General features: G+C 41.0%; 2 protein-coding genes, 1 long non-coding RNA gene and 1 pseudogene across 8 annotated transcripts in view; 2 read left to right on the forward strand and 2 right to left on the reverse strand.

Annotated features, from left to right (window-relative positions):
• CUNH7orf31 (chromosome unknown C7orf31 homolog) overlaps positions 1-3,191 on the forward strand; it is a 36,734-nt gene extending 33,543 nt beyond the window's left edge. Inside the window, exon 9 of the mRNA XM_032401902.1 lies at positions 2,370-3,191. Coding sequence (XP_032257793.1) covers positions 2,370-3,191 — 822 coding nt within the window. The remainder of the gene's footprint in view (positions 1-2,369) is intronic.
• Positions 1-15,259, reverse strand: part of LOC116630952 — a 55,701-nt gene extending 40,442 nt beyond the window's left edge. For all 4 annotated transcript variants that reach the window (XR_004299050.1, XR_004299049.1, XR_004299052.1 and 1 more), the window contains exon 1: positions 15,127-15,259. This is a non-coding gene — a long non-coding RNA (uncharacterized LOC116630952). The remainder of the gene's footprint in view (positions 1-15,126) is intronic.
• On the reverse strand, positions 9,304-9,907 carry LOC116630951 (annotated as a pseudogene).
• A 143-nt stretch (positions 15,260-15,402) lies between the features above and the next one.
• LOC116630950 (cytochrome c) lies at positions 15,403-23,660 on the forward strand. Of its 3 annotated transcripts, XM_032401905.1 has the most exons (4): positions 15,403-15,550; positions 16,649-16,826; positions 16,950-17,094; positions 23,277-23,660. In XM_032401905.1, exons 2-4 carry the CDS (start codon positions 16,658-16,660, stop codon positions 23,278-23,280), a joined length of 318 nt encoding a protein of 105 aa, XP_032257796.1. In that variant the 5' UTR covers positions 15,403-15,550; positions 16,649-16,657; the 3' UTR covers positions 23,281-23,660. The 3 variants fall into 3 exon arrangements, with proteins under 3 accessions (XP_032257796.1, XP_032257795.1, XP_032257797.1); XM_032401904.1 differs by lacking the exon at positions 23,277-23,660 and having other exon boundaries at positions 15,404-15,550; positions 16,950-18,200; XM_032401906.1 differs by lacking the exons at positions 15,403-15,550; positions 23,277-23,660 and adding an exon at positions 15,607-15,740 and having other exon boundaries at positions 16,950-18,200.
• Positions 23,661-24,230: the final 570 nt, after the last annotated feature.

Below are 24,230 nucleotides of genomic sequence, written 5' to 3' on the forward strand. Positions count from 1 at the left end.
GCTTTTGAAGAGATAAAGGCTTCTTCCTGATATCCACAATAATTGAGAGTTGGCTGAATTACAATTGAAAGCCAATAAATTCTCTGCAAATATCAATACAGATTTCTTAACTGGTTATGTGAAATGGCCTGAAAGAAATGATTAAGCCCTTAGTGACAGAAATTATCATCTGTTGGCTTACTTATATACATGAAATAAAATGAAGTAATAGTACACATATATGTTGTTTTATTTAGGGCCTCGATTTTATCCTATAAAACTACAAAGTTTTTAAAACAAAATTAGTATTTTCAAAGATATAAATTGTGGAAAGACCCATAAAAAGTGACTGTAAGATATTTCAGTATGAACTCTTTTTAGACTGGACTCATTTATTTTACATTAGCTTCAGTATTTCCCAAGGTGATAAAAAAAAATCATAACACCTGAAGTAGTTCCACAGACTGTGCTTTATCATTCATAGAAGGGTTTTTTTCTTTATGTTTCACTGGCAGCAAATATTATCTAATACTAGAAAACGCTATACCTATACTGACATTGTCAAGCGTGTTCAGAAGCTGTCCAGACTTCCACAGATTTGACCCCATAGGATCCAGCCCCTCAGGAAGCAGCTTTATCATGTTTACAAAAAAATATATGTACAGTAATACAAAGGATGCTTGTCAAGTATATTATGTGCAAAATTATTCTGCAAGCAAATCATCAACTAAAATTTTATTAATAACAAGATAAAATATGCCTAAAATAGTTAAAAGTTTAAAAGTAAGTTTTAGTGAATCTTGCTGGTTTCTAAAACACAAATAACGGACTCTGGAAAGGCATGTTTTAGTGGTAATAGTGTTGAAATATTTTGTTGTAGTAGAATGAAATAAAGATACTAAAAACTGCTTCTTGCATAAAAGGATACTATAAAGTATGATATGATACACCCTAGACTTTTTCTTTATGACAAATTTAACACAGTATTTTAAAGAGCTGGGGTTTCTTTTTTTCTTCATAGTATCTACTCAAACCTGATTGGCTAAAGGTTATAACAGATTTGTTAATAACAGATGGAAACTCCTCCAACTCTGAGCAAATTAGGATCCAAGAAGACACTCCTAAGTCCGTTTTGTTTCTAAATCCAAACTACAGTTACGATCTTCTCACCATTCTCATTTATATTATCTCTGCTATCAATTCCATCCTCACCATCCATCCATTCTTTTTTAGTTTTTCTTCAACATATTGTCATAAAAATTTTCAAACATACAGAATTTGAAATAATTTTGCAATTAACATCCATATATCCACCACCTACATTCTACACCATTAGCATTTTGCTATACTTCTTTTATCACATAATCTATCCATCTTTCCATCCCTCCAACCATCCATTAATACACTTGATGTTTTATGCCCTTCAGAGTAAATTGCAGACAAGAGGATACTTCAGCCTTAAACATTCAGCACGCATATCATTAAACAAAGTTCAATTTGTTGCAGTTTTTCTTTTAAGGCAAAATACACATTCAATGAAATTGCACAAATTTTAAGTATACGTTCAGTGAGTTTTGACAAATGCACACTTTTGTTACCCAACCACCTACAGATATATTGAATATCATCCCAGAAAGTTTCCACATGCCCTTTCCTCATCAACTCCCCCATCTTCCTCCTGTCCCCCAACCACAGACATATGTCTATTAATAACCTTTTAAATACACACACTTTTGAAGTTACCAGACATGATTCACAATATTTGTAAAACATCTCAAAAAGCACAGATATGACTAGCTCCCCACACACCAGTGTTTCTCTAAGCAAAACACATCACTGGCCTCAGCATCACCCAAGATGCTTGTTAAAAAAGCAGATTCTTAAGTCTGAATGAACCTCTGAATCACAATCTCAGATGATCAAACTTAGGAATCTCATTTTCTCCCAGCTCCAAAGCTGATTCTGATTCAACCAAGGTTTAAGAACCCTTGGGTTGGGCAATAAGGAAGGCTTTCGCTGAGATTTAAATAACTGCACATAACTGTTAACATCATCTGTTGGGGATGGCAGAAGTCTTGCTCCTGAGATTCTTTCAATATCTCTGAAAGTTTGAAAGCAAAGAGTTCCTAGATGGAGGAATTTTTCTATAGCCAAGTAAAAATATCTATCCCCCTTTATCAGCAAAAACCAGTAGATGAGAAAAACATGTGTTTATTAGGGCACAAATGTCAATGTCTATAAATAAATAAATAAACATTGCAATATGCACTCCTACACCCATCCCATGTTTACTCAGTGAAAATGGGTATGAATTTTGACCTGACATTTGTAGCGATAAACTTAATAATGCCAGATTAACTGATTTTCTCCTTTTCATCCCACCACTACAGCAAGAAAAATTCCATCCTGTCTTAAAACCTCCCAGACCCCTGGAAGGACGAATTGCTCGACTGATTCAGAACCGACGTCCTCTGGAGGCTACTGTCCAGCAAAGACCACCTTCCTGTCCAGATTGTACCCCTAGGGTTTTGTGTACTTTTCATACCTTTGTACCCAGTTATACAGAAATGATGGCACTTAGTGATAACACAGTGGGGGGTGTCACCCATAAAAAACAGGAAACTGAAGACAAGATTAAGCAAGAACAAAGTTTGCTATCTACCTATGCATCCCCACCTAGTTACTCAACAAAAGATCTGACTAACATTTGTGACATAAAAACATTTCCAAAAATCACGGATACTAAAAAGATAGAAGATTTGTACTGGAGACAGCTGCCGTTAAAACCCCAACATATACCTTACTGTAACCCGAACCATTACATTCCATATGAGCAGTTTAAATCTGTCATACGTGACCACTGTACTATGTGTCAAAACTCTGTTAGCCTTAGTAAGCCTAGTATTTTAGAAAGTAAACCAGACTTGGAAGCTTTTGATTTAGACCATTTTTTAAGTAAGCGAGAAGAACAGATGTCCTTGAACACAGAAAACAACGAGGAAACAAGACCTATTCTGGGTTGGATTCCTAGAGCTGGAGTGGCCAAGCCTCAGACTGACCTGCTGGAGCTTAAGAACTCTTTTTCAAAAACTGGTGCACAAAAACATTTCCATAAATCAGTTCTAGAAGACCATAAAGACCTCAGGGATAAGGAGTATTCAGGAATGAAACACCAATTCTATGGCCATAATTCCCATTATTTCTATAATTGAGATATTCATCCTTTCCTTCAAAACTCAGCTTCTTGCAAGGAAAGTAAAAATATAAAAGAACTTCTTCCATGTTGTTGGATTCTGTTTTCTAGAAGAGCCATGATGATCTTGCTAATGAAGTTTGTTTTCAGGAACTTAAGTTAGGATCTGGTCAGAGGAACCCAGAAAAGGGGATGTTCTTACTTCTTGAGAAGTTTAACAATTTCAATAAAATATTAGAACCAGAAAAATTTATAGTCTTTAATCTCATTTTCAAATTATACTCCAAGGAAATTTTCCAAAATCTTGAAAAACAATGTGTATGACAAAGTTTACATCATTGTTTTATAAAAATGAGTATTTGAAATTTATATGCCCAATAATTGACAGATGTCTATACAAACTATAGTACCCTAATAAAATAAATATGTGAACAATGTCCCCTTCTATAAATGTTTGTACAAAATAACACCAAATACAAAAGACAAAACTCAGTTAACTGAGAGACAGCTCTATAAATTACATTAACTTAATTAATTAAATATACGGGCCCTTTTTTTATGTAAACATGTGGACAAAATAAATTGGTAGAAAAAAATGAAACCGAAAATGCTTTGCATGCACACATTCAAAGTTGGATGTTTCTTTTCCTTTAGCCCTCTGATAGAGAAACATAACCATTTCTTTCATGCAGGAAAAAAAATGATTTTATTGTGAAGATCTAACAATGGCTTTAATTAGTAACTGGTGAGTTCTAACTGTGGCAAGAAAGGATGGTGTCTTAGTCCGTTTGGGCTGCTAAAACAAAACACCATAAACTAGGTGGCTTACCAACAACACTTACTTCTCACAGTTCTAGACGGTGGGAAATCCAAGGTCATAGCACTGGCAGATTTGGTGTCAGCTTCCCACTGACTGCCAACTTCTCCCACCTCACATGGTGGAAGGGGCAAGGAATCTCTCTGGGCATCTTTTATGAGGGCACTAATCCCATTCATGAGGGATCCACCTTCATGAACTAACCACCTCCCAAAGGTCCTAATAAACTTTAGGGGTTAGGATTTCAACATATGAATTTTAGGAGGACATAAATATGCACATCATAGCAGATGGCTTGATATCAATTACTCTAAAGCCAAATATTTTTGAAAGTTGTCTACCAAGAGTTTGGCTAACCCTCAAATGCAAAGTCAACTCATTTAATGAGCCAACAGGCACATTTTAGACATAGTTTATCATGGAAAGTTCATAAGGAATTTCTAAGGAGTATTTTGTTGAGATTTCTTTTAATTTTTATGTTTCATGACCATGTCATTTAATTACACCTCCTTTAAAACTATTCTGGACTACAATTATGGAATTTTTTCCAATCTCTATTTTAGAGCACTAGTTATAGTATAGTTAGAGCACTAGTATTGGGATTACGGGATGCAAAAAGTTACATGGTAAAATAATATTGGAGAAAACCGAGGGTAACAAAACCAATCCCATTACTTAATCACAGGATTCTCCATAGCCTTTAATATGAAACATATTTGGGAATGTGGGGGGGGGGAGATATACACATTTCTCAAATTAATTTGATCTTTTTATCTTAGAGGTTATCATCAGACTACAATTCTGAAGAACTCTGGAAGATGCAATTCTACAGTATAGGAATTGTGGGTTTTAATTGCACATTTTCCCCTGGGTTGCAGGGACACAGAATTGCATTAGGACCATGAGCATTCACTCCACCCACCTCTATGCAGGAGTGACACAGGCTTCTCTTCACACATCGGGGTTAGCCACCCTTCTCAATACTCCTAAGAGGATGGAAGACCTACTCCTAACTCTCTGGTTGTTAAGGCCTTACTAGGTGACAGTGAATACCTACCCTCCAAGTATGCTCGTCATAAGCTCAATTTTGAAAAATATTTATGGAGTCTTCCACATTAAGATATATTGAATCCATGTATTTAATCTCACTCTAAAAAGCACATTAAAACTTTGGTAAATTATTGGGGCGCCTGGGTGGCTCAGTCGGTTAAGCGGCTGCCTTCGGCTCAGGTCATGATCCCAGGCTCCTGGGATCGAGCCCCGCATCGGGCTCCCTGCTCAGCAGAGAGCCTGCTTCTCCCTTTCCCTCTGCCTGCCGCTCTGCCTACTTGTGCTATCTCTCTGTCAAATAAATAAATTTAAAAAAAAAAAAAAACTTTGGTAAATTATTTTGGTTTTTTACTGTATTTTTTTGTTTGTTTTATCCTATACACAAAACTATAAACCAGCCAGGTCAGTAAGGGGAATAGCGCCAAGACATTAGGAATATCTTGGAAAGGAGATAAATGAAAGATAGATCCTAACTAGCTGAAGACACTAAGAACTCTAAACCGGCAGTGGGGAAAACAGCCTGATTTACACAGCAGACTCCTCAAAAGGTTTAGGAAATCAGTACCTAGAGCTTCTGGGTCTGGGAGTAAAGGCCAGGGGTGGGGTTGGAGAGAGACGTTGCTACATAAGGAAGACTGGACAAAAGCTAAGCCACAGCGGGCTCCCTAGACCCTCTCCCTGCCCTGTCTCACTCCACAGCGCTAGGCTACTTCCCTCACCCTGGCAGAAGTCCAGAGGAGAATTTTCTGAAGAAGGGTAAAACAGGATTTCTGGCATGGAGAATACCAGGCATAGCTGAGAACTGGATGCTGTTCTGAAACCAGGAGGAATAAGTACTTGGATCAGTCAGGTCCCAGCAGGAAACAGACCCCTGTCAAAGGATTCCACTGAGAGGAGTTTAGTAAAGGAACAATTTACAAAGATGTGGGCAGGGTTAAGGGAACCTCCAATAGTGAGGTAGCCAGGAACCAGCAACAGCAAGAAGCCTTACCACTCCCAACCCTTTAGGAGAGGTGAGGGTCCAGTATTACAGTGCCTCCCACTAATATACCCAACCAGAAGCCAGAGAGCAAGGAGACTCAGGTGATGTAGTCCTTAGATACCAATGTACTAAGGCAAAGAAAGGCGGAAAATGGATATAGACAGGCAAGAAGAAAATAACCAGAACAGTGATCTTATAAATACCAACTCCTCAGTGCTGAGACATGCAGCTTCCTTCCACACTAGGCTTCCAGAAAACTGACAAATATCAGCTCTCCAGGAGAGAGAGAATTCATAGCTGAGGCTGAACAAGGCTACACACTGCCTTCTTATTTTCTTATTTTAGTTCTCATATTAAAAGTGTCCTTTGGGGGTGGGGGGGCACCTGGTGGCTCAGTTGGTTATGCATCTACCTTCAGCTCAGGTCATGATCCCAGGGTCCTGGGATAGAGCCCCACATTGAGTTCCACAACGGGCTCCTTGCTCAGTGGGGAGCCTGCTTCTCCCTCTGCCTGCCACTCCCCCTGCTTGTGCTCACTCTCTCTCTGACAAATAAATAAATCTTTAAAAATAAATAAAAATAAATTTTAAAAAAGTATCCTTTTCACAGTCTACTTCGTGCCATGTTTTTCACATTTTTCTATCTTTTGTTGGTAATTTTGCTGTTTAAGATGGTCCTCAAGCATAGTGCTGAAGTGCTGTCTAATATCCCTAAGAGCAAGAAGTCTTTGATGTGCCTTACAGAGAAAATGTTTGTTAGATGCGCTTCATTCAGACATGAGTTCTTACACTTGACACCAAAAATGTGATACATAAAAGAAAAAAAACTTGATGAAGTGGACTTCATCAAACTTAAAAAATTCTGCTGTGTGAAAGAGCCTGTTAAGAGGATGAAAAGCTATGCCACGGATTGGGAGAAAATAGTTTGTAAACCACATATCTAACAAAGGACAAACATCCAGAATACAAGATTAAGCAAGAACAAAGCTTGCTATCTACCTATGCATCCCCACCTCATTACCCAACAAAAGATCTAACATTTGTGACATAAAAACATTTCCAAAAATCACGGATACTAAAAAGATGAAGATCTGTACTGGAGACAGCTGGCGTTAAAACCCCAACCACACTGTAACCCAAACCATTACATTCTGTATGAGCGGTTTAAATCTGTCACACGTGACCACTGTACTGTGTTTTTTTCTGATTTATATGCTACAATTACGTATATATATATATTTTCTAATATTAATGTATACTTTTTTATTGTATTAAAATGGTCTGACAATAAAAAAGTTGCTTATGGAATACTGTTATGTTAAACTTTACTTTCAGGGTGTTAAATCCTTAGAATTAAGGTTTCCCCAGAAAAAGATTAATGGAAACATCAATTGCTTTTCAGACTTGATAGCTGCTGCTTCAAAGGTGGTTTTACACAAACACTAAATTAAAAAAAAAAAACAAAAAACTTTAGAACACAATGAAATGCTTTTATTTTGGTATGCATCTATATCTCAGCATTTAGTGGTCCTGAACAGAAAAGTGGAAAAACGCAGCAATTTGCGAGTCAAGCCCACCAGTTTCAGGGATCTGCTGTGCAAACTGAGTTCTTTCTTAATCTCTGCTGAGGACCATGAGAAACAGCAGCACCAAAACCAAAATATGCACCAAATTCAAGGTTCTTTTTGTCCCAGTTGTCAGATTCCAAACTAGACCCAAATGGATTGCAAGATTACCAAATGAGAACCCTGTTTAAAACTTCTTCAAGTTTTAAAAGCAAAAGCAATTATAGGAAAAGAAAACAATTCATTCAGAGGGATTGTGTGTACTTGCTTACAGGTGTCTTCTGTGGCCTTTCTCCAAGTTTCACCACCAAGAATTTTGAGAGCTGGAAGGTCTGAGTACCCCTGGTGACTGTTCTTTTCACTTTATCAAAACCTGAGCTAAAAAACTGCCATCAGGGGTGCCTGGGTGGCTCAGTCGGTTAAGCGGCTGCCTTCAGCTCAGGTCATGATCCCATGGTCCTGGGATCGAACCTGCGTCGGGGAGCTCCCTGCTTAGCAAGAGCCTGCTTCTCCCTCTCCCTCTGCCTGCCGCCCTGCCTATGCTATCAAATAAATAAAATCTTAAAAAAAAAAACTGCCATCAGTTGATGATGACAGCAGAGGGTGGCAGGGCTGAGGACCCAATATTCATTCCCAGGCTGGTGGAGTAAATGCGGTTCCAAAACTAAATGAAGGAAGTCAGAAGCTCTTTCCAACCTTACCTGACGGCTTCTGGCCAAAGCAAGGAAGTATCATGAAAAGTGTTGGGTTGTGATGGTACAAAAAGGGCTGTTAGGAAGAAGGAAAAAGCAGTACCCCTTGATTAAGGTGGGGGAGAAGATATGGGGAAAGCCCTGAATTCCTCACCAAAGGCCAATTTCAGAGGGGAGCAGAGGGGGTTACAATCTATGTTTTGGCCAAGAGTGGTAGTGGGAAGCGAAGAAAGGACAATGGCTAGGAAGGGAGAGGGCATCATTTAAGACTTAAGAAAAAGAAACCAGGGGTGCAGATGGAGTACCTCCGCCCACCCATCAGTAGTCCCACAGGTTGTGACCTGAAACCTCTCACCTACTCTAGCAAGCCACCCCAGCTGGAGGGCTGTTGCAAGGAGGGAGGGAGGGAGAAGGCAGGGAGGGAGAAGGGTAGAAGGCAGAGAACCCAGGCCATGTAATCAGCAGCAAGGTGATTATGTGATGTGTCTTTTCATAGTTGACTCAGATGTGCCCCATTGGTTATGGGAATCAATTTAAATATACTTTCTTTTTTTTTTTTTTTTTTTAAAGATTTTATTTATTTATTTGAGAGAGAGAATGAGAGACAGAGAGCACGAGAGGGAAGAGAGTCAGAGGGAGAAGCAGACCCCCCACTGAGCAGGGAGCCCGATATGGGACTCGATCCCAGGACTCCAGGATCATAACCCGAGCTGAAGGCAGTCGCTTAACCAACTGAGCCACCCAGGCGCCCTTAAATATACTTTCTTGATCCCACAAGTTCAAGTATGTGGACAGTAGTTTCACTTGACAGGATGATTTGTTATATCACAACTTACATATTTCAAATGGGCAAAAAATTAGTATCGTTTACAGTATCTTAAGATAAACTGCCTTTGAATGGGAGCGTCCTTCCCAGTATTTTGAGGTTTTTAAGACGTTATCTAGAAAATGTACTACTATGGAAAATGAAGACTGCTTAAATCGAAGTGGGGGGCAGGGAGGGGGTCGTGTGGTTTTTCTTTTTGATTAGTTGCTGTAACACTGTCCTTTGGGCGGCTGAGAGTTTCATGTTTTCTTTAGACATCATTAGGTGCCAGAGCTCTTTCGGGACAACTTTAATGCTATATGAATCCTGACATTTTGCTAGGACTTATATGGCTCTTGGCTCCACCACTCCATTAGAACTATTAACTCCATTCACATTAATTTTTGTTACAAATCTTACAAAAGGGGGGGGGTCTTCTGGGTATTTAGGACCACATTCTATTTTTAGGCTGTATGTGCAATTTTCATAAATTGTTCTTGGAGGCCCAATTATCATCCCTGCTCATCTTGTAAGTGTCATGACATCACATCTTCCAGACTCCAGCTAACTGTGCCATCTCCTACTCCTTTCTGGCCTCCTTCCAGTTCTTCCAACAGTCTAACATTGCAGGGGACTTTTACTCCCAAGTCAATCATGGCTGCCATCTTGCATTGCTCTGTATATATTTCAGCTACAAAAGACATTACCATTATTTGAACAATGTCCATTAGATTCAACGATGTATTTACCTATTTTGTTGCTCTTGATTTTTTCTTTCATCTTTGATCTCTTAATCTGTAATACTCCTTTTGTATAAAAAACACCCTTTAGAATTTCCTTCATTGTGGATATGCTGTAACAAACTCAGTTTTTGTTTGAAATGTCTTTCTTTCTTTCTTTCTTTTTTTTTTTTTAAAGATTTTATTTATTTATTTGAGAGAGCATGAGAGGGGAGACAGTCAGAGGGTGAAGCAGACTCCCCGCTGAGCAGGGAGCCCGATGTGGGACTCAATCCTGGGACTCCAGGATCATGACCTGAGCCGAAGGCAGTCGCTTAACCAACTGAGCCACCCAGGCGCCCCTCTTTCTTTCTTTCTTAAGAAATATTTTGCCAGATAAAGAATTGGACAGTTATTTTCTTCAAGTACATTGAGAATATCCATATACAGACCTCTGGCTTCCACTGTTGATGTAGAGAACTCAGTGGTCAGTCTGAGTTCTTTGAATGTCAGTATTTCTCTCAATTTGCTTTTACATTATTTACTGTCTTTGTCTTTAGTTTTTTTACTGTATTAGAAATTATTTGGTTTCTTAAACCTATGGACTGGTATCTTTCACTCAAATACTGCTTCTACCCCTTCTCTCTTCTCTTCTTCTGGGACTCCACTTAAAAGTATATTATAGGGATGCCTGGGTGGCTCAGTCCGTTAAGTGTCTGCCTTCGGCTCAGGTCATGATCCCAGGGTCCTGGGATAGAGTCCCGCATCGGGCTCCCTGCTCCGCGGGGAGCCTGCTTCTCCCTCTGCCTCTGCATCTCTCTCTCTGTCTCTCATGAATGGATAAATAAAATCTTTAAAAAAAAAATTTTTTTAAATAATAAAATAAAAAAAATTTAAAAAATTTTTTAAAAAGTATATTATATATTGTCTCAGTATCCTCTTCATTTTGGTTATTTTTCAGCTCTGGAATTTCTATTTGATTCTTCTTCAAATCCGCTATGTTACTGTCTACAAATTAGCTTTGGCTTTTTTTAAAATATGCCTGGTTGGGGCACCCGGGTGGGGTGGTTCAGTCGGTTAAGTGTCTGCCTTCTGCTCGGGAAGGGTCCTGGGATAGAGCCCCGAGTGGGCTCTCAGCTCAGCAGCAGCCTGCTTCTCCCTCTCCCTGCCGCTCCCCCTGCTTGTACTCTCTCTCTCTCTGTCAAATAAAATCTTAAAAAAAAAAAAAAAATCTGCCTGGTTGTTTTTGATAGTCTCTTGTTCAATGCAAACGCTTTTGTTTTCTGCTTTGTCTAAATGTTTTAAATGTCATTTCATATTACCCATTCAAGAGGTAAATAAAAAATTTTCTCTGTTTTTAAAGAAAAATGACACCATTTTCTCGTTTCCCTCTTCTAGGACTGTTTCCTTTGAAAATCCAAAAAAAAAAAAGAAAATCCAAAAGGCCAAAGTCCTCACTCCAGCCTTTTAAGAACGTAAAAGATTCTCTCAGTGGTCTGGGCTTTACCCCTTTTGGTATGTAAACACCTAGGAAGACAGAGCTTCACCTTAGGAGCTTAAAGTAGGTGTATCTACTTGTTTCTAGGGAAAATAAGTTGTATTATTCTTTTGGATGAGGACAACTAATTAAACAAATGGCTACCCCAATTCCTGAGTGAACTTAGGGTGAGAGAATGTGAAAAAAACAAAAACTCAACCAAGAAGGATCTGGCCACAAACTGTGATGACAGTCCTCCTACAGAAAAGTGGTTACCATTAATCCAAATACTAAGCAATAATTGTGCTGCCAAAAGGGAAACAGGCTACTATTGATCCTAAAGCCTCAGGTTTGTTACATGCTAGCTAAAAACTGCATGGTATAAAAGCATTATAATTAATTTAGCTGTATAAACTGTGTGAAATTTTATTCTGATTGGGTAGTTCCTTGTGAACTACCTATATACAACCACTTTATTGTACTTAACTCAATAATGAACAAATTTACTTTCATAATATAGTAAAGTGAGGAGACATCTCTTTCTTGGTAAGTTTCTTACTTCCCCAATGATATCTAATAATTCCAACTCCTATGGCCCTTTGTGGGTGTAATTTTGCTCTTTGTTGTTTTTCATAATGATCTCATGCCTTGCATTTCTTAAGTGCAGGAATCCTGAGAGCCTGGGTTAAAATAGTCCTTTGCAGATTTATGTTTGCTTCTGCCACACACCAGAACACACTGCCCATCCACAACTACTGTGTTAATTTTTCAGCTAGAGGTTTCCCAGACCATGCAGATAGAGTAAAATCAAACCCTAAAACTGCATGAGGGCCAACCTGCAGTTACGAATTCTCAGGGAACACTTTTTCCTTCCACTCAGTACCTACTAATGATGTGGGAAACAAAGGCAGAAGAAAAATTATTAAATTTCCTTACTACCTACAGCCCATTGACAAGTCCTTGAAGCAGGCAGAGTGACAGTCCTCTAGGGACTCAGCTGCCTCGATGTTAATACTTTGCTAAGGGCAAAAGACAACCCTAGCCCCACCCGCACTCCCAGGATCCTGTAAATCTACCTAACATAAAAACTCCTTTAGAAACTTCCTTTATCTCTAAATCCCCCGAGATACGTGTTGGCAATCACCCCAAACCCAAGCATATGGCCCACTGATATACATCTGAAGGGTCTCATGACTAAGGTTTTATTAACAGTAGTAAATGACCTTTTCCCAACAATAGCTAGCCCCCTCAAGGTCCTGGAAACCTCGCTTCCAAATTCCTTAGAGACTTACGCTATCCCTACACCCCCACCCAACTTGAAAGTATATAATGGGCCGCTCCTCATGACTCCGGTGCAGCTCTTTCTGCCCCCGGGTCCTGTCCCCGTGCTTTAATAAAACCACCTTTTTGCACCAAAGACATCTCAAGAATTCTTTGTTGGTCATCGGCTTCAAACCCTAATGTTCTTTCCTACATCATCTAAGGCCAAGCCAGACAAGACTAACCTGGTTCTTCCCTTTGCTAGTGAACAGACTGTTATTTTATCATTTGGATTCAAGTGTTTCAGCATTATGCAGGGGTCTCAGCCGAGCTTATTTCCTCACCCCCTTACTCTCACCTTTTATGAGCGTTACTTTCATTCTGCTGAGCTGCTGCTAAAGCCTAAAGTTCTTTTATTTCAGCAAAAGTCCCTAGGGTGGCCCTAAAGTCAGCTTAAGCTTACCCCGTTCATTTTCAGTTCTTGTTCCCCACCTCACCCCTGCCTCTAACCTGATTTCTCTTACTTTCTTGTGACCTTGTTCAATGTTTTGATCTGGAGGGAGGGTATCTTATTAGATCTTTTTTATCCGGGGTCTTTAAAAATATGGCATCCAGGGGGGCGCGGGTGGCTCAGTCATTAAGCGTCTGCCTTCAGCTCGGGTCATGATCCCAGAGTCCTGGGATAGAGCCCCGCATCCGGCTCCCTGCTCCACGGGAAGCCTGCTTCTCCCTCTCCCACTCCCCCTGCTTGTGTTCCCTCTCTCGCTATGTCTCTCTCTGTCAAATAAATAAATAAAATCTTAAAAAAAAAAATATGGCATCCATTATATTGGTAGAAGGAAATATCTAAGACATTTGCTTTATAATAGCTCTACCCCTTACCAGCCACTATCAAACCTATGGGATAAGATGGAGGTAGACAGAACAGATACTACATAGAATAAAAAACAGAATATTATTGTTCTCAACTAATTCTCTCAGGTATCTTGAGTAAACTGTAAGTACTATGTGTCTCTTCCAAACGTGAATACATAGATATTATAAAACATAATTTACGGTATCTGCTTTACTAAAGGAATGTGTCAAGTATTTAGTCTTGCTGTTATTTCTTTTTCCTCATCTTCCCATTACTTTCAATAACAAGACTCTTTATCCACAATGTCATTAATTAAAAGTATTAAGAACTTCTGTTTTCTATTCTCCCCTTCATGGGAATAAATTTTAAATGATATCAATCAATTCACTGGGCCAAGTGATTTAATGCTACATCTATATGATCTGCAGTATCAGCACAATGCTGATACTCCCATGAGTCAACTCCCCTATGAACAAAGACAGTAACTTCTGATATAACAAACACAACAGATTTTGATAGAACTATACCTATTTAAGGACCACGTATTTCTTGGAGGGATATGGGTGAGAATATCAGTACTTGGCTTCCGAAGTACAGGTTAAATTTGCAAGGTGTTGCTAAGCTTGGTCTTTTAAAAACTTGGTTAGCCAAATAAGCCTACTTCAGGAGTACACCTAAATGCTATCTTGGTCGCTTCCAAAAGCCACAGAAGATCTTGAATAGTGTGATTTCTGCTGTTTCCCAGCACCCTTTTGTGGCAGTAGTGTGTGCAATTAGAGAGGAGGGAACTGGAAATCAGGACACAGAAAACGAAATAATCCAGTTATATGGAGAGATGGGTGGTCTGGAGCAGTTATCATAGTACCAGTGATTTGGAAGGGGTGTAAGGCAATAGTATCTATTGCTTAAATTGGGGGCAGGACAAAGATTGCTAGAATGTAAGCTCCACCAGAGAAAGAGTCCTCAATGATTTACTCCAGGTACATAATATGCATTCAATAAACCTTTGACTGAATATGGCAGTGCTAGAATATGGGAGGAAAAATTCATTCACAATTTGGGGGCTGAATCAGAGGGACAAGGGAGTCCAGAAGAAGCTTGCCAGTGGAATTGAGTATGTCTGGAAAGGGAGCTAGTTCTGGAGGAAAAGTACAACTGGAAGCTGTGGTATCAAACCTGCTTTCTCATGACCCCAACCACATCCTCTTACTGGAACATGTCATTCAACCTAGGTTGGATGAGACGCAAATCCTCTCTAGATTTCCAACAATTCTCTAACCATGTAAAAATGTTTCTTCCTAATGTAGCCTATAAATCCTCCTTGTTCTGTACATAAACGCAAGGGAGAGACGCGTGTCGGCACAAAAGCCGGCAAGTGTGCGACCAGAGCTACAATCCAGTTTCTGCCGCAGCTGCAGCACCTTCCCCATTCCCCAGTCTCGGGGCGTCCATCAAGGGGAGATTTGAAACATGACTTAAAGTATCAGAGTGAAGGCGAAACAAGAACATGTCGGGAGCTCGGGTCCAACTCTTACAATTCCTGGTTCCAGGCTATCCATTTTGGGTGCGGCTGGCGCCAGCCGTACAACCATCACAGAAACTGGTAAAGGTCGCCAGCTGAAGGCACGGTAGCCAGGAGACCTCTACGTGCGTAGAGCTGGGGCGTTCCCCTCCGGGCAGGCAAAACGCCGCCCTCAAAGCGCATTACGTCAACTAGCACAAGAGCAGTTACCTTGGCAGGATAACGCCCTCCATCCACCACGCGACTCCGCTCCACCCTCCCCTTGGGTACACGCATGCACACAAGTGCAAAACGGTGATGTCAGCCCTTCCCGGCACCACCTCGTTGTCGTACATCCAATGGCCTGTCGTAACTGCAGTCAAGAGAGCAGAAGGGCACTCGCGCGATACACCCTACCCTGCTAGCCGGCATACGTGCAGGTCGTTGGCGCAGGCCCTGGAGACTGAAGCCAATGAGGAGCGGTGACGTTACTACGTATTAGGCGGCGCCGCCGCACGTCCCGCCGCGAGGGGACGGAAAGAGTTCGGTTGCACCAACACCGGTACTTACGGCGGACCGGCGTGTCCTTGGACTTAGAGAGCGGGACGTCCGGCTTGCGAGCGGGTACCTTGGTTTCGCGCGCGACAAAAGAGCGGTGAGCGCGCGGCGCGGGGGCCGCAGCGGGCTGCAAGCCGAGCACGGGAGCGCGCGACTGGTTGAAGGGTGCGCGGGCAGACCGAGGCCAGCGCCCGGCTTCTGCGGGTGGGGCCCACGCGGGGCCGGTAGGCCCGGGAGTCACGACCCCCGCTTGTGGTCAGCCAGAACCCGGTGGGCTACGGCTTGAGGTGGGGCGCAACCCCATCTAAGTCGGGGAATGGACTTGTTCAGGGTCCTGAAAGCCCGGAGGAGACCTTGTTGCAATACGACTGAGACCCAAGCTCTCGTAGTCGGGGTTGAGGGGCAGTGGAAGTGACAAGACTTCCCGAGATAAGGGCGGGAAGGTGAGGGACGGCGCGTAGCGCCTCACGTTCTCCTTCAAAGGGAGCAAAAACTGCTGCTCCTCCAAAAAGGGGTTATTTTTCTTCTGGGTCACCTGTCGCTTTTCCCCTTAACCTGCCTAGGCATCTCGGGAGGGTAGGTTTCATCAGTTTTCTTGAAATCGGCCTAATTGGGTGATCTCGTGGTTGACTCCTGAGATCCAGACTGGAGGATGGGGTCCCTGGGAAACCTCGCAGCCCACCACTGCCCTCCCACCCACACAGCAAGGCAGTTTATAGTGACCTGAGCAGGCTGGATCAAGCACGACTTCTGTTATTTTAAAACGTATTCTGACTTCTCAGAAGTGGCTTCAATTTGTAGTATGAGTAAGTAATTAGGCTTTCTTGAAGGTTGACATTTTGGTAGTTTTGGTTTAATGTAATCATGGTTTTCAACTTACTCAGAGTTGTGACTTTCTGTGACCTTGACCTCAACTTTTGAATTAGAACTAGGTTCCCACTTGGCTTACTTGGTGTTTAATTCTGTCACTTGAGCACACATAGATGTGTATTTCAGGAATTTCTCCTTTCACCTCGTGGTTTTGGTACTAAAGAGTCTGTTGCAAGTGTACGGAGTAAAACAAGATTCATCCTGGTACTTACATCCTAGATGTGCAGTGGATTAGTAATTAAGTCACTAGAGTGACCACTCATTGGTTTCCATTGGATTTTTCCGTGGAAGAAAAAGGTAATAAATGGAGTCTTTCATTTTTTAGATTTAAAAAATGGGTGATGTTGAGAAGGGCAAGAAGATTTTTGTTCAGAAGTGTGCCCAATGCCATACCGTGGAAAAGGGAGGCAAGCACAAGACTGGGCCAAATCTCCATGGTTTATTTGGCCGAAAGACAGGTCAGGCCCCTGGATTTTCTTACACAGATGCCAACAAGAACAAAGGTAAGGGGCTGGGGGCTGGGGTCAGTTTTGAAATAACAGAAGCACAAATTGCATGGATATAACCAATGGTGAGACCTTTATCGGGAGTGTAAAATACTTAACAATACATCCCTCCTTGTTTAGGCATCACCTGGGGAGAAGAGACACTGATGGAGTATTTGGAGAATCCCAAGAAGTACATCCCTGGAACAAAAATGATCTTCGCTGGCATTAAGAAGACAGGGGAAAGAGCAGACTTGATAGCTTATCTCAAAATGGCTACTAAGGAGTAATAGTTGGCTATTGCCTTATTTATTGCAAAACAAAAGTGTCTCATGACTTTTTTTTGTGTGTACCGTATTTAAATTGATCACATACACCAGAATTCAGATCATGAATGGCTGATAGAATATTTTTTTGGACAGTCCTGATTTAGATAAGATTGGCTTGTGGTTAAATGAATATGATTAGCTTTTTGAACTTTGATAGTAATTCTGGTTCAGCAAGTGCTGTCACTTTTCCCCTTCTTAAAATATGATTGGAATTGATTAGTAATGTTCAGCTTTTTGCAGAGATGGTAAATGCCATCTCTAAACTTCTAGGAGATTGGTTTTATATTTAGATTTATATAACTGGTTATATTAATATATTTAAATACTGAAGAAATCCCTTCACTGTCTCAGAACCAGCAAGACTCAGCTGTGTTTCAAGTTGTGTTTGTTAGCCTTTTAAAGGCAAAGGTTGAAGATAAGCTGGCGATGTCCACTTTATCTTTTTGGTCTTAACTATGCCAATTTAATTAAAATTCTCTGCATCTAAAATGTTGCCTTTTGCTTAATGAAAGGCATTTTAGTGTGGTTTATGTTTAATATTAAAGAATATTTAACACTTCTCACATTTTATAGATGATCTGTAAGGTCAGATGCTTTTAAAATTCAGTGTGACAACATACAGCAGCAGACTTGGCTTGTGAATTCTCTACTAAGTCAGACTAAGTTATAATTCAGGATTGTCTTCTAAACAGCTATGCAAAGACACAGCTGTGGAAATACCATATATGTATGATCGGTAATGGTGCTTTTGCCAACTCGTTAGAAAGGTTAAAATAAAGAGATCTATCATCAGCACAAATTTGTAAATTATGTGATGAGGCTTGAGATAATTAAAAACAAAATCACAGATCATGATTTTTCTAATGTGCCTGATTTAATGACTGATGCCAAAATTTTGAGTAAAACCATTCCAAGTACTTGTGGAGCAGTGTTACTAGTTATAGTACTCAATTGTGTTTACTTAGTCCTCTAGGACACCCTGAACTAGAACAACACATCAGTAATTTATCTTTAGAGTTTCCTCAGCCAGAATGAGCACTGGAGTGTTTATGCCAAATGTGGATAGGATAAGGTGCTTCTAGTCATAGTTTTGAGGTATATAACTGTATAATTTGTGTACCAAGTTATTTCATACGTGGTCCATGCCATACGATTTAGAGTAGGCCCTGGAGGTTTTATGGAGATGGTGAAATTCTCAGTGAAGGAAATCTGGTGGCGATGAGAGCCATCTCTGGGACAAGGAGAGTGGGAAGAGGCTTTGTTAATGGTTTCAAAGGTGATGGGGGTGATAGCCTGTTAAGGCTTGACAAAGCAATTTGTAACTTAAGAATCTTATTTTCAGTCATCAGAGAAATGTAAGTAAGCAAAGAAGTCACGAAACATGCAGAAACAATTTGGGAAAGCAAAACAAAGCCTGCTGTAACTCAGAGGAAAAGCCTATGTAACAGAGAACTTGGTAACTGCAGAAGTTAGTGGTATTCAGAGACAGTACAGCAATTTAGCTTATAAGAATTATAGATCATTATGGGAAGACTTGGAGGCCAGGGAGTTGATTTATTTCTGTGCCTCCTACATCAACTAAAGCCTGTGTTGGCAGAGATAATTACTAAGTACCTGCTGTGTTCTAGGCCAATTGTACTCATTAAGTGCCCCTGGTGATTTATATATAACGTTTAAGTGATCTACAGTTAATTCGGAAGTGAGGTTCCCATCTATGAAGTATATATGCTTTCTTAGAAATAAAGAGGACAAGGACGCCTGGGTGGCTCCGTTGGTTAAGCATCTGCCTTCGGTTCAAGTCATGATCCCAAGGTCCTGGGATTGAGTCCCTGCTCAGTGGGGAGCCTGCTTCTCCATCTCCCCTGCTCTTGTGTGCTCTCTCTGATAAAATCTTTAAAAAGAAGACAAAAAAAAGCACTGTCTAACCCATGTTTTCATTCCTATTGCTCCATTATAGGTGGCTTGGTGCTATCACAAGTGAGTCAGGTTTTTAAGGAGTGTTTCCCAAGTGCCACCTACACTCTGGATTTTGCACTGTCCAATAGAATTTCTGTGATGATGGATTGTACTTGGGCTGTCCAGTACAGTAGCCAGTAACCACATTTGGCGATTAAGCCCTTGAATTATGACTAAATTTACATAGCCATAGATGGCTACATTATAAGATTGCTGTTGAGCATTGACATCTGTGAAAGCACTTAACTGGTGAGCACTGGAATACTTTTCATTTTATAGCCATGTCAAATTCCTTGAAAGAGTGAAAATTTACCTCTTCCAAGGTTGCAGTGGTCGAATTGTCCTATCTAGTGTTCTTTCATATTCTCAATTAGCTCTGATGATCTCTAGGACTTTTGACACCCTTGACTGCTGTTATTTTAATCTCCCTTGGTTTAAGTAGTTTCACACTCAGTGTGGAATAAAACAGGCATCCTAAAGTCTTTACACACTTCGCTGTAATCTGTTGCTAACCCAAATTCATTTTTTTCACATTTTGGCCAAATTCTAGCCCTATAACTCGGATTGCTTTATAAAGTTCATTCACTTCTCAGCTTATCTTCACTACCTCATAAGGTGTATGGAACAAGTATCGTTCCTATTTTATATTTAAACAGGCTCAGAGGTTTCTGTCAAAGGTCACACAGGCATTACCTTGGAGTAGTATCACATGAACTGACCCTGCCTTCTTTACACTGTCTTCTAAAACTCCATCTCCATTTAAACCGGGTCATCTATTAGTCTCTACAGAACTTACATCTTCCTTTTCTTACTAAAGACTGCGTTCTCCAGGGACGCTTGGGTGGCTCAGTCGGTTAAGCTTCTGCCTTCGGCTTAGGTCATGATCCCAGAGTCCTGGGATTGAGTCCCACATCCAGCTCCTTGCTCAGTGGGGAGTCTGCTGCTTCTCACCTTTCCCCCTCATGCTTTGTCTCTCTCACTCTTTCTCAAAAAAAATCTTAGAAAAAAAAAAAGACTGCGTTCTCCAGGTGTCTAACCCTCTGCAGTACTTGCAGGTGGTGCCTGCTTGTCCTTTCACACTGTCCACAACAGAGGCCATTGTGGTCTTGTCATCTTCCAGGTCATTACTCTTCCTCTCACAGGCAGAACTACCTGTGTGAGATTCATGGTATCTTTGTGGATCCTTTTCTGTTTTCTGTACTCCTGGACCTTCACTACATTAACTGAGAATTTACGTACTCCAACTCTTAAAAAAATTATACTGGTAATAACTACATAAAAGTGAATGAATGACCTGTCCTTAATGCAATTATAACCTCAAAAAAATTTTTTTTAAGACTTTATTTATTTGACAGTCACAGTGAGAGAGGGAACACAAGCAGGGAGAGTGGGAGAGGGAGAAGCAGGCTTCCCACGGAGCAGGGAACCCGATGCAGGGCTTGATCCTGGGACCCTGGGATCATGACCTGAGCTGAAGGCAGAAGCTTAACGGCTGAGCCACCCAGGCGCCCCTATAACCTCAAAATTTTTTACTTGATTTTAACTCAGTGCTGCTTTCTCGTTGCAACTTAAACTTGTCATTGCTCCAGAACTACTCCACTTCTGAAATTTGAAATCCCATTATACAACCTCATACTACTCCATGTCTCTCTTAATCTCTGTTTCCTTGAACTCCTCAAAACCCCAGTCCCTGATCATTCCCTTGTGGCTTTCCTTCCTTAGCCAACTTCTCTGTATCTTTCAGTCACTGCATTGCCTGCACCCTCTACCGTTGTCATCTGTGTTGCTTTTTGGGGCATCTGCTCTATGCACACCCGGCCTGGGAGCAGCCCAGCTATCTGATTTCTCCACTTCCACACCCAATCTGAGCATTACTGGAGAAAATCACACACATCTGCCAATTGGCACTGTTGTAAACCTCTGATTCAACTGAACCAGCAGACACCCAGCACAACTGTGCTTGTATAACCATTCTTTCCCAGTCTTCCTCATGGTTATAAAATCATGCTCCTCAAACTTATCTCTCCCGTGTTCCTTGTTCTCGCAGTAGATGGATGACCTTGCCTCCCATTTCAGATACGAATTCTTTACTTCCTGACTACAAGGAAGGGTTTCGTTGTCTCCCATCCCCCACCTTCAACAGTGTTCTTAATTCAGATATGGTTCAGAATGTTCAATTACATCAACAGGAGCTCCAGATGTGTCCCAATTCCGAACCCTCTGTCTTCTGCTTCCTCTCCCATAGAAGTTTGAAGAGGTAAATGCTTGCTTTCATTTCCATGCAGGAGCTTCACTTTGGGACCCATACTGCCAACAGAACAAATACACTTACGTTCTGGAAGTTACAGCTTTTCTTAGTTTAATGAAATTGTAGCTCAGCAGGGGTAATACATCTGAACCAAGAGATAAAAAATCTTTACAATTTGGGGAGGATAGGGGAAATCTATAGGTTTTCTAAGTCACCCACCCTGAGTTGGAGCATATCATATTGTCAGATAAATTTTACTTTTGGTGAGTGTTGGAAGAAGACAGCCCAAGGATCTGAACCCTCTGCTGACGCTGCTTAATGGACTCCTGCACAGTAACACTTCTGTGCCTTAAGTTAACTCATCTGTAAACTGACAATTACAACAGGATTGTTGTAAGGATTAAACAAGAGAATGTGCTTAGCACGCTGCCTGACATTCTACACACTGAAATGATAGCTAATTTTTAATTGGATGGGCAGTACAATTTATTAAATTAATAGCTGGACAGATTGCATGGAAGGGAGACCAAGAGGACTCCTAACTGAAGTGGTAAAATGGAAGAGAAGTGCCTAGAATCAGAGATTTGTATCCATGACTCCAGACCATAATTCTAGTAACTCACTCATGGGGTGATGCCTCATTCCCTATTCATGACCAGGAACAAGAATCAGTGAAGTGCAACATCCATCAATTCCATTTACCTTTTTGGAGGGAGGTCTGAGATGTGATCAAAGGATTAAATGGGCACCTAATTTTCATACACTTGTGTGTCTAGTTTTTCCAGCAACCTAGTTGTTAATGCCTACTTATTGGGATTATGCCAGTCTGCCAACTTCTGAATCTTTAAAGGTAATTTCAACAAGAAAGGAGACAAATCAAGATGGGACCATGTGCATTAAAGGCAGCTTAGAGGGCCTCCTGGGTGGCTGTTGGTTAAGCATCCAACTCTTGGTTTCAGCTCTGGTCATGACGTCTCGCTCCTGGGATCGAGCCCCACGTTGGGCTCTGCGCTCAGCTCAGATTCTCTTTCCCTCTCCCTTCTGCTAACTCTCTCTCTCTCAAATAAGTAATAATAATAAAGGCAGCTTAGAGGACAATGTTTAGGAGGCTGACTCCAGCCCTCCACTGTTCCACCTCCCAGGATTTATCTGGAGGCTTAATCCAGGTCATAGTAGGATACCACCAGCAAGTCCCTTGCCTGTGAAGAACTAGTGCTTCTGTTTCCTGTCTTGGCACAGCGGTTACAACTTGTCATGAACAATATTCAGTCGTTGTATTTTTAAAGAATGTTGATTCTGGAAACCAGCACCTTGTATAATTCTTGGATGGGTCATGTGTGATGTAACAAAATATCACTATTCTAGCCAAAAAAACATGTACCCAGGTTAGAGACAGTATGGGAAGAGATCTGTGGGAAAGATTTTTTTTTTAAGATTTTTATTTATTTATTTGTCAGAGAGAGAGCATGCACAAGCAGGGGGAGCGGCAGGCAGTGGGAGAAGCAGGCTTCCCACTGAGGAGGGGGCCCGATGCAGGACTCGATCCCAGGACCCTGGGATCATGAACCTGAGCCGAAGGCAGACGCTTAATTGACTGAGCCACCAGGCGTCCCTGTGGGAAAGATTTTTAATTTGTGAGTCTCCTGAATCAGAGTAGGTTAAGATATTTGGTTTTTTGGTATGTACATAATATTAGGGGGGAAAGGGATTTTAAAGAACCAGTGTTTCGTGGAAAAACAGGAAGGGCCTGCTCACTTTGCCCCTTTCCAACGTGATATCTCTCAAGATAAAGTACTGTAAATCAAGGTAGGGTAAAGACTCCAGTGCTCTTTTATAGCATAACAAAACAAAAGGTAGCTTGCATATGCCAACTTCTTTTTGTAGATACCCTACCTGAAAATTCTGATAGCTTTCTTTCTATTTTCCATCCTAAAGTTGAAGCAGTTCACAACCAAGGCCTCTATTGGAAGATACAAGAGAATTCAGGTAAGGTGTGTGATTTTCTAAAAAACCCTCTTAGCTGGAGCAGTTGCCCCCTTTACCCTTGCTCGTTCTCCAGCAGAATATCTTGAAAGTAGACAGCTAATGACTTTACCCTTGGCATTTTACATGCAGGTGCAATTTCTGAGTCCAGCTACTTTTTGACAGGGCACTGCCCTCCAGGACACAGCTCCAAACTCCTCACCCTTGGTTCGTTTCCTCTTTCACTGATCATTCCTTCTCAGCCTCATTTGTAGAGTTTTTTGGTTTGTGTGTGTGTGTGTGTGTGTGTTGTCCATTCTCAAAGAGACTGCTCTTTGCCTATTTGATACCCATTCTCCCCTTCATTTTTAGTAACAGAACCTTGATTTTCTTTTCTTTCTTTTTTTTTAGGGTGGTAATATACCTATAAAAGACTACACTCTCCAACTTCCCTAGGTGCGGTCAGTGGGTCAAGTGGAAGTCAGTTGGGTGGGACTTAACAAGAAATCTCTAGAGAGATCTGACTCAGCTAGAAGGATTGCCCTTTTAACCCTTCTCTTCTTCCTGCCTAGAAACTAGATAAGATGGCCAAACCCTGGCAGCCATTTTTGACTATGTTGCATCATTGAAGATGGAAGCCATATACCTTAGGATGGTGGAGCAGAAAGACAGAGGGAACTAGCACATTGGTGATGTGGTCAAAGTGCCATACTAACCTAGACTTCTTTAATAGTTTAATAAACTTCCTTTTTATTTAAGCCATTGTTACTTAAGTTTCTGTTATATGCAGCTGATTCTAATCCTAACGGATGCCCACCCCTTATAATGTCAGTGCCCCCCACAGTTACATCTTTGATATTTTTCTTTACATTTCCCCCTTTGGCATATCTACACACATGCCAGTGACTTCATGTCTATAACTACAGT

The sequence above is a fragment of the Phoca vitulina genome, unplaced genomic scaffold (genome assembly GCF_004348235.1).
Source record: "Phoca vitulina isolate PV1807 unplaced genomic scaffold, GSC_HSeal_1.0 scaffold4, whole genome shotgun sequence".
In the NCBI taxonomy this organism is placed as follows: domain Eukaryota; kingdom Metazoa; phylum Chordata; class Mammalia; order Carnivora; family Phocidae; genus Phoca; species Phoca vitulina.